This window comes from Pongo pygmaeus, chromosome 1 (genome assembly GCF_028885625.2).
Source record: "Pongo pygmaeus isolate AG05252 chromosome 1, NHGRI_mPonPyg2-v2.0_pri, whole genome shotgun sequence".
In the NCBI taxonomy this organism is placed as follows: domain Eukaryota; kingdom Metazoa; phylum Chordata; class Mammalia; order Primates; family Hominidae; genus Pongo; species Pongo pygmaeus.
In genome coordinates this window covers 170,494,198-170,506,513 of record NC_072373.2, presented here as the reverse complement: position 1 = coordinate 170,506,513, position 12,316 = coordinate 170,494,198, and the positions used below count along the sequence as shown (strand labels likewise).

Sequence of the window (12,316 nt, the reverse complement as noted above, 5' to 3'; positions counted from 1 at the left end):
TTTCTAATTTATTTTGCAGCTATTTTAAGAACTTCTCAGAGACACTCCAGTGTCCATGGCAGTAAGGAGGGGAAAGTGATTTTAATCCAAACATAGTGGTCATGGAGGTAGTCTCTTAGCGTGTGTACCTCTTATTTTGCCTAGTATTCGGTGCCTCTGAAATTGTCCTTTTAAAATCATGAATCGTGTCAATTTTGTAAAAAGTTAATGATGTAACTTCTAAGTTACACATTAAAAGTTAATGTGTAAGTTAGAAGGGCTGAAAAGTGGAAGTCACGGTTTATTTTCCTTTTAAAGATGCCCTAATTCTTGGAGTTTCTCTTCCCCGTACATCCACCCAGTTGCAAAATCCTTATTTTGTATTTTAAATATTCCATTAATTCATCATGTCCTCTCAGTCAATATTATGCTGATTCCCTCTACTCTATTTTTGTCATCAGAGCCATTGCAGGAACCTTCTGACTGGTCTGCCTGACCCAAGCATAAAGCTACTCTGTGTCACTATCTGCTCTCCAAAATATGCCAAAGAATGTCACTCTTCCTTATTACTTTTCAGTGATTTTTCATCACCCAGAGCAGTGGTTCTCCAAAATTGACATATTTAAGAATCAGTTGGGGATTTTCTTATTTAATATGTCTAGAGATTCTGATACATATTGTTTCTAAGCCCTATACTTGGAGAAACCCTGACTCATAGCTAATGTGCTAACAGCTGTTGAGCTTATGCCACATGCCAGGCCCCGATATAGGTATATTTGCTATTTCACTTAATTCCCCAACCATCTTGTGAGGCAGAAACTACTCTACTGTTTCCCATTATGTAGATAATGCCATTAAGTGTAAAATAAGTCCAAGCTTCTTGTCATGGCCCTTTGGAGTCCTGTCTCTTCAACCCTGTTGGTTGTCACCCCTTCCCCAGCCTTCTTTGCACTGCAAATCCAGTGATACTGAGCTGCATGTTCCCTAAAAATAATATCTCTTCTCATGTATCTGTACTTTTATCATATTCCTATTTCCTGAAGCTTTTTTTCCTTGACTATTTCTTTACTTAGAAAATATGCTACTCTTCCCTCTAGACCTTCCATTCAGAAATCATCTCCAAGAAGCCTTTCCTAAATACAAACCCTAATTAGACTAGTTGACACCCATTTTTTGCAGAACATTTTATGCATACTGTAATCATGGGACTTACCATATTGTCTAGAAATGATTTATGTCTTTTCCTCCTCTCCTTAACTTTTGACTGAAGCTTTAAGGGTAGAAACCTGGTGATTTTCCATTGTAGCCCCATCATGTACCACAGTGTCTCACATAGTGTAGGAGCTTAGTAAAGTGTCTCTGTGTGCTTTGAAAGTAACTGGCTAGGTTTACTTTGCTGGTATCATTCATCTGTGTTGTGTTAGATAATGGAGGTCTGAATCTCCAATTGCCAACTCTGAAAATATACAGAACCATTAAAAGTGAATTATGGCGGGAGAGAATTTTATTGGATTAAGATAGTTAAATGGTAAACTAAGAAATTATTAGTGAACAGTGAAATGGGTGAGTATGTGTGGGAAAAGAGAATCAGTATATTTAACTTAAGGTGTTTATAGGTTGAGATTACATTTCTAGAAAGTTTATGATCCATTTTAGCTATGATGTAATTTGCTCTACATTTTTTTCTATCTCATATTTGCTTATTGTAAAAAGAGGTTATTATTCCACTTCTCTTCAATATATACATGAATATTTAACAGATATATGTGAAAAGTTAGTATACCTAAAGCCAAAATAGATGGAAACAGCTTGACATGATAGATAGACCTTGATTCTTCAAGACGTAAGGCCAATTTTTAGATAGGAAACAGAAGTCCTGTCTTATTTCAGAGCTCATGGATAAACTGTAAGTAGCTTTAGACTTGACATTTCTAGCCTTTGTTTTTCTGTCAAATGATATGAGTGAAATTTTAAGTTGCAAATGTTGGGTTATCTTTAAGTTCTTTTTCTGATGTTCTGCTAAATATAGACAAAACACAAGACTAGAGTTATATACCTGGCTTTGTATTATTCCAAATTATGTATTACTTATGCGTGGCATCAATGTGATGTCTTAGGCATGATTTTGTGAAATGTTTAGTTTATTTTTATAAAGTTACACCGCCATAGAGACATATTAGCATAGTTCCATTTGTTTGTCTGGGTCTACATTTAAACAGAACAGGACGATTTTTTTTTTTTTATAGCTGTTTTCAGTTTGTGTTTGCATTTTGTAATGCTACCTTGTAGGTATAAAGAAGCAGTAAGATCATTTGCTTTATGTCATTTTAGCTGCAGACATTCAATACTGCCTCACCTTGTCAAGATGTCAAACAGCTGACTAGTGGAGTTGCCATGGCACAAGTTCTTCATCAAATGTGAGTAGTGGTCAGACTCTCCCTGAAAAGCATTGTAAACCCAATAAATACCAAGGAAGAAAACTTGGACTTGAATTCCAAAGGTTGTTGCAACTTTATCTTACCCAGTGACATATTCAGGAATATGGCACCAAGGCATTCTTGCAGCTAGGGAACAAAAAGTTTACCACCTCATTATTCCTGGCTTGTTCATAGAGATACATCTTAACCGGATATGTGATCAGGATTCTCATTTATTCAAGTTAACTTATTTTAAACTTGTTATGAGCATGTTCACACTATTTTAAAACTATAAAAGAAACAAGTTAATGATATAATTGCTTATGGTGTTTTCTTTGGTTGTACTGTTGTCATTTTAAGGTATCCGTGCATGGAGATTATTATCTTAGAAATTATTGAAGCATAAAATATTGGATTTGGAAAAAAATTTTTAAAGTATTAAATTTTAAAATGTATTTCTGAATTAATAGTAGTAATTTATGAGTTCACCAATAAGGAAATGAGGAATGAATGAAATTTGAAGTCACAGGTACTGGGAAACTTTAATAAAGTGGTTGTGTTTAGGCTGGACCCATTTTATGTAATCATATAATATCAAAAGTTTCTAAATCCATTTTTCCCCTAATATTTGCCAACACTGTGTAAGGGTTAGGGTTACAGTCTATAATATGAGCTGTACCCCTAAATAGGACAAACAAGGCCAATTCTGCACTCACAATTTATTAATTAATAATTATAACAACTTCATATTAGCTTACTTTAAGACTGGAATCCTATCTCGGCTTCACTGTTTTATAGTCAGATTATTTGTCACCATCATCTTACAAAGATTTGCCATGATTTACATTGAAAACCCTTTAAAACAAAAATCCTATGCCTGTCTTAGAAAAACAATTAAAATGATATAAAAATCCTACTTATTTAGAATCTTCTAAATGATCTCTTGCAAATAGACTGATTTAATGGTTAATTTATGATTAATACTTTAAAAGACAAACTTAACTAACATGTTAACTTTTGAAGAGGTTGACAGTTATTCTAAAATATACCTTACTCCCGTTCTGTCTTAAAAATATTTCTTAAATGTTTTATTGGCCGGGTGCAGTGGCTCAAGCCTGTAATCCCAGCACTTTGGGAGGCCGAGGAGGGCAAATCACAAGGTCAGGAGATCCAGACCATCTTGGCTAACACGGTGAAACCCCATCTCTACTAAAAATACAAAAAATTAGCCGGGCGTGGTGGTGGGTGCCTGTAGTCCCAGCTACTCGGGAGGCTGAGGCAGGAGAATGGCGTGAACCTGGGAGGCGGAGCTTGCAGTGAGCCGAGATCCTGCTGCTGCACTCCAGCCTGGGCGACAGAGCAAGACTCCATCTCAAAAAAAAAAAAGTTTTATTTATTTATATCTTAATTGATTTTGAAATGATTTAATTCTTCAGAGCCGAACATTCTGGACATAGTTCTTTTCTGATGATTTGAGAAAGTCATCATTGTTTTTTGTCACTAGAATTTATGCTTTGCCTTCTGCTCATCATGCTATGTTATGAATATTGGTGTAGATGCAGCAATGTTGTGGTTGGTATAATGTAAGGCTGGTATGCATTCACTTATTTCAACAGTCTCATTCAGAGCTGTCCTTTCTATATGTTTTGGTGGGCTTTGGTAGCTTTATGCCAGAATACAATAAAAAAAAACCTGTTTTTACCATGATGTGATGCATATAGCTCTTTGACCTCCTATGCTCTAGCACTGGACCTGATGTTTAGAGTAGAGTCAGTAAATTTTAGCTAATTTTTCCATGGTCTGTTGGATTATGCTGTTAATGCTGATCTTCCGTCTCTATGCTTTTTCTTTATTTCTTCTTTCTTTTGTCTGTAACAGTCTTCTAAGAGCTTTTCTGCAGGAAAAATAAAATAATCAGAAATTCTCTGTCATCATTAACAAATGGCCAGTGCCCTAAAATAAACCCTAAATATGTCTCTCTTTCTCTCTCGCTCTCTCTTTGCTTCTTTCACTTGATTTTATATGTTCTTAGGTGTCTGAGCCTCCTTATCATCCAGGGGCTACTTTTTATTTATTTTCTTTTTAAACTCCTTTCCAGTTTTGGAACTTTTCAGAAGTCTGGATCCTGGGTAGTGAGACATAAAACATACATTTTTCCTTAGTTGGACCAGTATGTCTTATTCCGATTAAAAGGTTAATTTTACCATGTTTTTGAACACTTCAAAACACTTTAAATATGATATATATATATATATATATATATATATATATATATATATATATAGGTTTTTTTTTGAGATGGAGTCTTGCTCTGTCACCTAGGCTGGAATGCAGTGGTACGATCACAGCCCACTGCAACCTCCTCCTACTGGGTTCAAGTGATTCTCCTGCCTCAGCCTCCTCAGTAGCTGGGATTACAGGCTCATGCCACCACGCCTGGCTAATTTTTGTATTGTTAGGAGAGATGGGGTTTCACCATGTTGGTCAGGCAGGTCTTGAACTCCTGACCTCATGATCTGCCCACCTTGGCCTCCCAAAGTGCTGGGATTACAGGCGTGAGCCACCGCGCCCAGCTCAAATATGTTATAATTTTTAACATATTGCATTGATGACTATTGTGGCTGACATCCTGTCACATCAGAATTGTTACTGAAGGTAAGAAGAGAAATTCTGCTTTTTAAGGAAGCAACAAAATTTAACCAATAGTTTTTTTCTATTTACTTGAGGCAGATATTTTTCCAAATAGTAATATCTTTATAAAGTGGTGTCTAAACTGTTTAACTTAGACATGAAGAGTCATGGAGTTATTACTAGGGTTCTACAGTTTCTTAATTATTATCTTCAATTTGAATATGTAGCACATAACTCTCTTTTTCAAATGCATGTAGGAGCTTCAGTTATTTTAAAAACAGATGGGAAATACTATACAACTGTATTAGTTTCCTAGAGCCACTGTACCAAAGTGCCACAGACCAGGTGGCTTAAAACAGCAAAAATCAATTCTCTCACACTTCTGGAGGCTAGAAGTTCTAAATCAAGCTATTTTCTGGGCTATGCTCCTTCCAAAGCTTCTAGGAGACGATTCTCCTTTGCCTCTTCCAACTTCTGGTAGTCCCAAGCATTCTTTGGTTTGTGGCAGCGTATCTCTACTCTGTCTTCACATGGCCATCTTACCTCTGTCTGTGTCTCTTTTCTTATAAGGGCACCAGACATATTGGATTAGGGCCCATCCTAATTCGTTAAGACCTGATCTTACTTTTATTACATACATGAAGACCTTATTTCAATCACATTCACAGGGGTTAGGACTTAAACATATCTTTTTTGATAGTACAGAACAACTGTAAATAGTGCATGCTGTATCTTCAAAAGAAAGACTTAGCTTCGTCACTTTAAGCACCAGTTAACCTCTCTGTTCCTATTGTCTTTGACTAAACTTTTTTTTTGTAAGAGGGAGAAGAATGAGACAGATAATGTAGGATATTCAGAGACCTTAAGAATCATGCATTTATTTGCTTATTCATTTAGCAGATATTTGAGCATTTAACATGATAAATCATGATAGCCAACATCTGAATATTTACTAAATAAAAGCATCATTGTAGAACTTATTTGACTTTCTTTCATTTAAAATTTACTAGTTTAGTGAGGTAGATGTTATTTTTACCTTCAATTTATACAAGAGGACAGAGGTATAAGTAATTGAAATTGCTTTTGGAAGTTAAATGATGAGTAAATAACAAAGCTAGGATTTGCATCAGTTTGGTCTGACTCCAAGTTCAGTGCTCCCAACCAGCTGTAATCATTGAAATGTATTGAAGCCATCCCAATAGATTTTTACTTCGGAGTATTAATAAAATGAAAGTCAGTTGTGTATAAAGTATAGATGGATGTCCACATAAGTATGGACATAAAGTGTAGATAGTTATGTTACAGTATAGATAGATGTCCATGTACATATGGACATCCATCTATGGACATCTATCCATGGACATACTTACATGAACATCTATCTATACTTTATACCCAACTGTCCAAAATATAGACCACAGTTTGATAGGTTAATAGAGAAGATTTCTGGATATTTCAAGAAGAATAGGCTCTGGGTATACATTGAAGTGACACAACTATATTGTTTGTAGTAACTAGTAGGTATTTCTTACTACCTGAATTCAGTTGGTAAAACTGTGGAAGATAAATACACTGGATGGAGTTAAAACGTAGTAATTCTTACTTAGTTTTATTAGAAAATAATTGGACCATATTTTGGTTCATTAGTCCTGTGTCCCCTTTCTTATTTGATATCCCTTGAGTGTTATTGAAGTTCTGGGAAATATAAGAAAAGGAGCTAATTATTGGGGGCCAAGACTCTAAGGCCTGTAGAGGTTGTAGAGGTTGCAGTGCAAAAGGAAAAAAAAAAAGAGATGCCCTGAGATTTCTGAGGTTGGAGATCAAGTTTAATAGTGGAAAAGGTTGACTGCCATTATAGTTGTTTGAGAAGGGTGAATTTGTGTATAAGAAAGCAGGAGATATATTTTTACTAAGTTAGAAAGTATTTCTCTGGGCTAAAGTTGATTTGAGATAGAAAGGAAGATGAGGAGGAATGTAAGACAAAAGGAATTATCTTGGAAAAACTAGAGAAAAATACATTACATCTAGATCCAATTTCTAAAGGTAATTATAGCATAGAATCATATACTTGGATTTTTTTAGGGTCAGTTAGAAGACTGGGGTGTAGTCAGGGTTGTCCAGAGAAACAGAACCAGTAGAGGGTGAGTGTGTGTGTGTGTGTAATCTATGTCTCAATATACACACATGTGCACACACACACAGATTCTTTTTCTTTTTTTGAGACAGAGTTTCACTCTTGTTGCCCAGGCTGGAGTGCAAAGGCACGATCTTGGCTCACTGCAACTTCTGTCTCCCGAGTTCAAGCGATTCTCCTGCCTCAGCCTCCCGAGTAGCTGGGATTACAGGCATGTGCCACCATGCCTGGCTCATTTTTTTGTATTTTCAGTAGAGACCAGGCTTCTCCATATTGGTCAGTCTGGTCTCGAACTCCTGACCTCAGGTGATGTGGCCGCCTCGGCCTCCCAAAGTGCTGGGATTACAGGCATAAGCCACTGCGCCTGGCCCAAGATTTTTTTTTCAGGGAATTGGCTCATGTGATTGTGGAGGATGACAAGTCTAAACTCTGCAGGGTAGGCCAGCAGGCTAGAGGCTCAAAGAGCAGCTAGAGTTGGAAAGCCATCTGCTGGCACAATTTGCTCTTTCTTTGGGGGAGTTCAGCCTTTTTCTTAAGGCCTTCAACTGATTGGATGAGACCCACCCACATTATGGAGGGTAGTTTGCTTTATTCAAAGTCTACTGATTTAAATGTTAATATCACCTAGAAAATATCTTCCCAGCAACATCCAGATGGGTTTTTACCAAATATCTGGTTACTGTGGCCTAGCCAAGTTGACACATAACATTAAACATCACAACTGGCATAACTCTTTTGGTTAGGACTTTTTATTACTTAGTCTGATATAAAAAGAAAGTGAATTGGACAGTTTTGACTCATTAACTCGATTCATTCAGTCATTTCAAGTAAATACCTGGTTAGCAGTATAGCATTTACACATTTAGATAAATTGTTTCGGTAATTGCAGACTTGGCATCTGGGAATAGTTGAGCACAACTAATATTAATCTGCTCAAAAGAAAATGGTTATGTACAATTATTATATGTTGATTATGAATAAAAAATAAAATGATTACAAATTCCAAATAAATGAATTGAAAATAGTGAAGCCATTTTTTTTTTGGTTATCATAGCCAGAAGAGTTATCTTCTGGTTTTAGAACATATGAGCAGAAAGGTTTCAGTTTTGCATTCTTAAATTGAAGTTACAACCTTGGAAAAGAAGCTCTTTAATATTTCCCCTATTTTAGTTGCCATACTTGTAAAGTAAGAATTTAGATGAGACCTTTAAGACTTCTTCCAGCATAAACGTTCTGTGATTTTGAAGTTGTTTTACCCTTAGAACATTTATCACATTCTCCTTCGAGTATAGTTATTTGTGCTTTTTACTTTTCTCCTTTAATAACTACTTCTCTAAGAGTCAAAAGGGTAAATTATCTTCATATTAATCTTGCTCAATTCCTTACTCAGAGAAAGCATCTGATTCTGATATTTATTTAGAATATAGTCAATGTAGTTCACTATATATAGTCAAATGTTGTTCTTCAAAACCTTATTAAATACACAAAAATTTAGTATAGCAAGTCTTTGTCTTGGCCATCAGTATCAATATGGGACTTTGCTTTTCATTAAAACTAAACTTGACTTTGTAGACTTCTCATTTAAACTCATTCTGCTTAATTCTACTCAGTTGAATAGATTAATTTTGGGCCTTGCCATATGCTATTAATAGTATCACTCAGGGCAAATTACTTAGACTCTGTCATCCTCAATTCCTTAAATAGTAAGACTGGAAATAATAATGGAGTATTTGCCAAGTTACCATCATATTTAAATGAAATAACTTGGAACAACATCAAGCACAGTGCTTGATATAGAGTAGACACTCATTAAAATGTGGGGTTTTTACCTCTTCAGGATTGTGACTTTTGCATCTTCCTGGTAGCAGGGCACCTAGCATTAAATATTTAGTAAATGTTTGTTAAATTGAAGGTGCAAATAACTTAAATAATATGATAAATTATTGCTATATAAGTAATATTCAGTATTGTTATTAAGGATAGGCTTTAAGACATAAAGTAACTTTCTCTGTTGGCTCTATTTAATTTTGTTGTGTAATAAAAACATTTTCATCTTTAGTATTTTTGTTGTTTCAGTGATGCAGCTTGGTTTAACGAATCTTGGTTAAGCCGAATTAAAGAGGATGTTGGGGACAACTGGAGAATAAAGGTATGCAGAACAAATGGGAGAAGCACTTGATCCAAACAGTGGTCCTAAAGTTAACACTAAGTTAACCCAATCTTTTTTTCAAATTAACTTATAGTACTTTTTATTGTGTACAGTTTGAATTTTAACACATGTATTCTCTCATGTAACTACCATCATAATTAAATAGAAAATATTCCTATTAACCAAAAATATGCACTTCAGGCCCATTCTCTGTTAATCCCTACCCCCAGCCTTGCCCTAGGTAGCTGTAGATCTGTTTTATGTCACTATGGAGTTCATTTCTGGAATTCTGTATAAATTGAATCATAATAATATGTACTCTTTTTGTCTAACTTCATTCACTCAGTGTAATTTTTCAGTCTCATTCATGTTGCCTGCATTAGTAGTTATTTCTTTTTTTGCTAAGTAGCATTTCATTAGACTGATATTTTGTGGTTTGTTTAGCTATTCACTTGTTGATGGATGTTTGAATTTTTATCATTTTTGACTATTGTGAATACAACAGCTACAGACATTCATATATGAATCTTTGGATAGATGCATATTTAATTTCTCTTGGGTGAATTTCTGAGTGGAATTGCTAAGTTGTGTAGGTATGTGTTTAACCTTATAAGAAACTGCCAAACTGATTTTCTATTTTTAAGTCAGTTTTGTTGTGTCTTGTAGGACATTTGTTTCATATAGGATGTGTGATTTGTTGATACACAGTCCTTAACTGAATTACTGTGCTAATAATGTGCTAATAACTGATATTTAATGATGTTTCCTTTTCTTTTCCTGCTATCGGTTATTTGTGTCTTTTGAATTTATTTTCCTTGATAAGTCTGGCTAGATGCTTTTCAATTTTACTTATTTATTTTTTAAAGAATTAGCTTATGTTTTCTGTTCCATTGATTTTTCTGATTTTTATTATTTCCTTTCTCTCACTTAACCTGTTCTTCTTTTTCTTGCTTCTTAAGGTGGAAGCTTAAATAAAAAACTTTAAACCCTTTTTTCCCCTAATATTAACCACCATCTTAGCCACATCCCACTTATTTTGACAGACTATTTTATTTTCATTCAGTTCAAAATATTTGGTAATTTCCCTTGTAAAGTTTTCTCCTTTGACCTATGAATACATTAGAAGTAGGTAATTCAAATTCAAAATACTTGAGGATTTTCCAGTCGCCTTTCTTTTATTTATTGGTTTCTAATAGATCTGAGAACATACTCTGTATTGAGAAGTTATTTTACATTTATTGAGTCTTATTTTATGACCGAACCTATGGTTTGTCTTGGTGAATGTTCCATGTGTATATGAAAACAGCATGCATTCTACAGTTGTTATATAAATATAGATTTTGTTAAATTTGTTGATAGTGGTATTTTCCATATCTTTATTGATATTTTGTCTTATTATATTATGTGTATAGTGTAATATAGACTCTGTAGTGAGCCCTTAAATCTCTAATGATGATTTCGATTTTGTTGATTTCTCCTTTGCATTTTTTTGCTTTTTACTTCATGTATTTTGAATTTCTGTTACTAAGTTTATTACACACTATATTTCTTTTGTGTTCTTGAATGAATTCACTTATTATGAAATGCTTTTCTTTATCCCTGGTAATATTCTTTTGTTTGAAATCAAATTTGCTCTAATATTAATGTAGCCACTACAGATTTTTTATGATTATGTTTTTCATTAGTATTTCTTTTTCCATTCTTTTAATCTGCCTATGTCTTTTTATTGAAAGTGTTTCATATAGACACCTAATAGTTGGGTCTTACATTTTTTATCCAGTTTGACAATCTGTATTTGATTCTTTATTGTAAAAAAAACCTATTTCTTACATTCATGTTTTTGTTCAAATCCTTGAACATCTTTAAACTAGAAGTTTTAACATTGTCTCAATTCTTTTATCTTTCATTTCTGAGAACCCATGTGTACTGACTGAGTTTTCTCCTAATTTTGGTTCCCATTTTCCTGCTTCTTCACATGTGTAGTAATTTTTTAATTGGATGCTAGACATTATGAATTTTATTATTGAATGCTGATTTTTTTTTAAGTTTTTTTTTTTTTTCCGAGACAGAATTTCGCTCTTACACCCAGGCTGGAGTGAAGTGGTGCAATCTCAGCTCACTGCAACCTCTGCCCCCCAGGTTCAAGCGATTCTCCTGCCTCAGCCTCCCGAGTAGCTGGGATTACAGGTGCCCGCCACCATGCCTGGCTAATTTTTGTATTTTTAGTAGAGGCGGGGTTTCACCATGTTGGCCAGGCTGGTCTTGAACTCCTGACCTCAGGCAATCCACCTGCCTCAGCCTCCCAATTAAGTATATTCTTTTGAGGAGTGTTGAATTTTCTTCTTGCAAGCAGTTCAGGTACTTGGAATCAGTTTGATCCTTTAAAGGCCTATTTTTGGCTGTGGTAGGGGGCAGACCTAAAGTTATTCTTTCCTTTAGGACTAAGGTAGACTCATTACTAAGCTGTGACCTTTTTGGGGTCTTTAATGAATGTTTTGTGCATGTAGCATGGTGTCTTCATTCTGGCTAGTGAGAATTTCAAAAGTTTTTTGGCCTGTATAATCTTTGGGAATGGTTCAGTTTATAGTTCCCTGGATTGTTATTTCTTTGGAAAGAACATTCAGTTTCACCCACCCACATGCAAACTGGTATTTAGCCAAAGAGTCAAAGGAACCATTTTACACAAATCTCCAGAGCTTGCTCATTTCATAGCTCCCATCTTTTCATCTGTCTGCCCTGCAAATTCAAACTGCCCAGGCCTTCCTGAACTTCTAATGTCTGTCTCTTCAATCAGTGAGAACATCAGGCTTGGTGTTTGGTTTCCACCTCCCTATGCTGTAGTCTGAAAATTGCCTCAAGACAGAAAGCTTGTACTAGTGTAGGGCTCATTTTCTGTTTGTTTCCGTTCTTTCAGAAAGCAGAGTTCTGTACTACTTACTTGTTGTCTAAATCTTGCAAACAATTGTTTAATGTATTTTGTCTTATTTTCTAGTTATTAGTGACAGG

The 12,316-nt window shown here is 35.0% G+C and overlaps 1 protein-coding gene across 5 annotated transcripts in view; it reads left to right on the top strand.

Annotated features, from left to right (window-relative positions):
- HOOK1 (hook microtubule tethering protein 1) overlaps window positions 1–12,316 on the top strand; it is a 61,794-nt gene that overhangs the window by 4,862 nt on the left and 44,616 nt on the right. For all 5 annotated transcript variants that reach the window (XM_063655017.1, XM_063655019.1, XM_054485441.2 and 2 more), the window contains exons 3-4: window positions 2,311–2,396; window positions 9,238–9,310. In XM_063655017.1, the coding sequence (XP_063511087.1) occupies window positions 2,311–2,396; window positions 9,238–9,310 (159 nt within the window). The remainder of the gene's footprint in view (window positions 1–2,310; window positions 2,397–9,237; window positions 9,311–12,316) is intronic.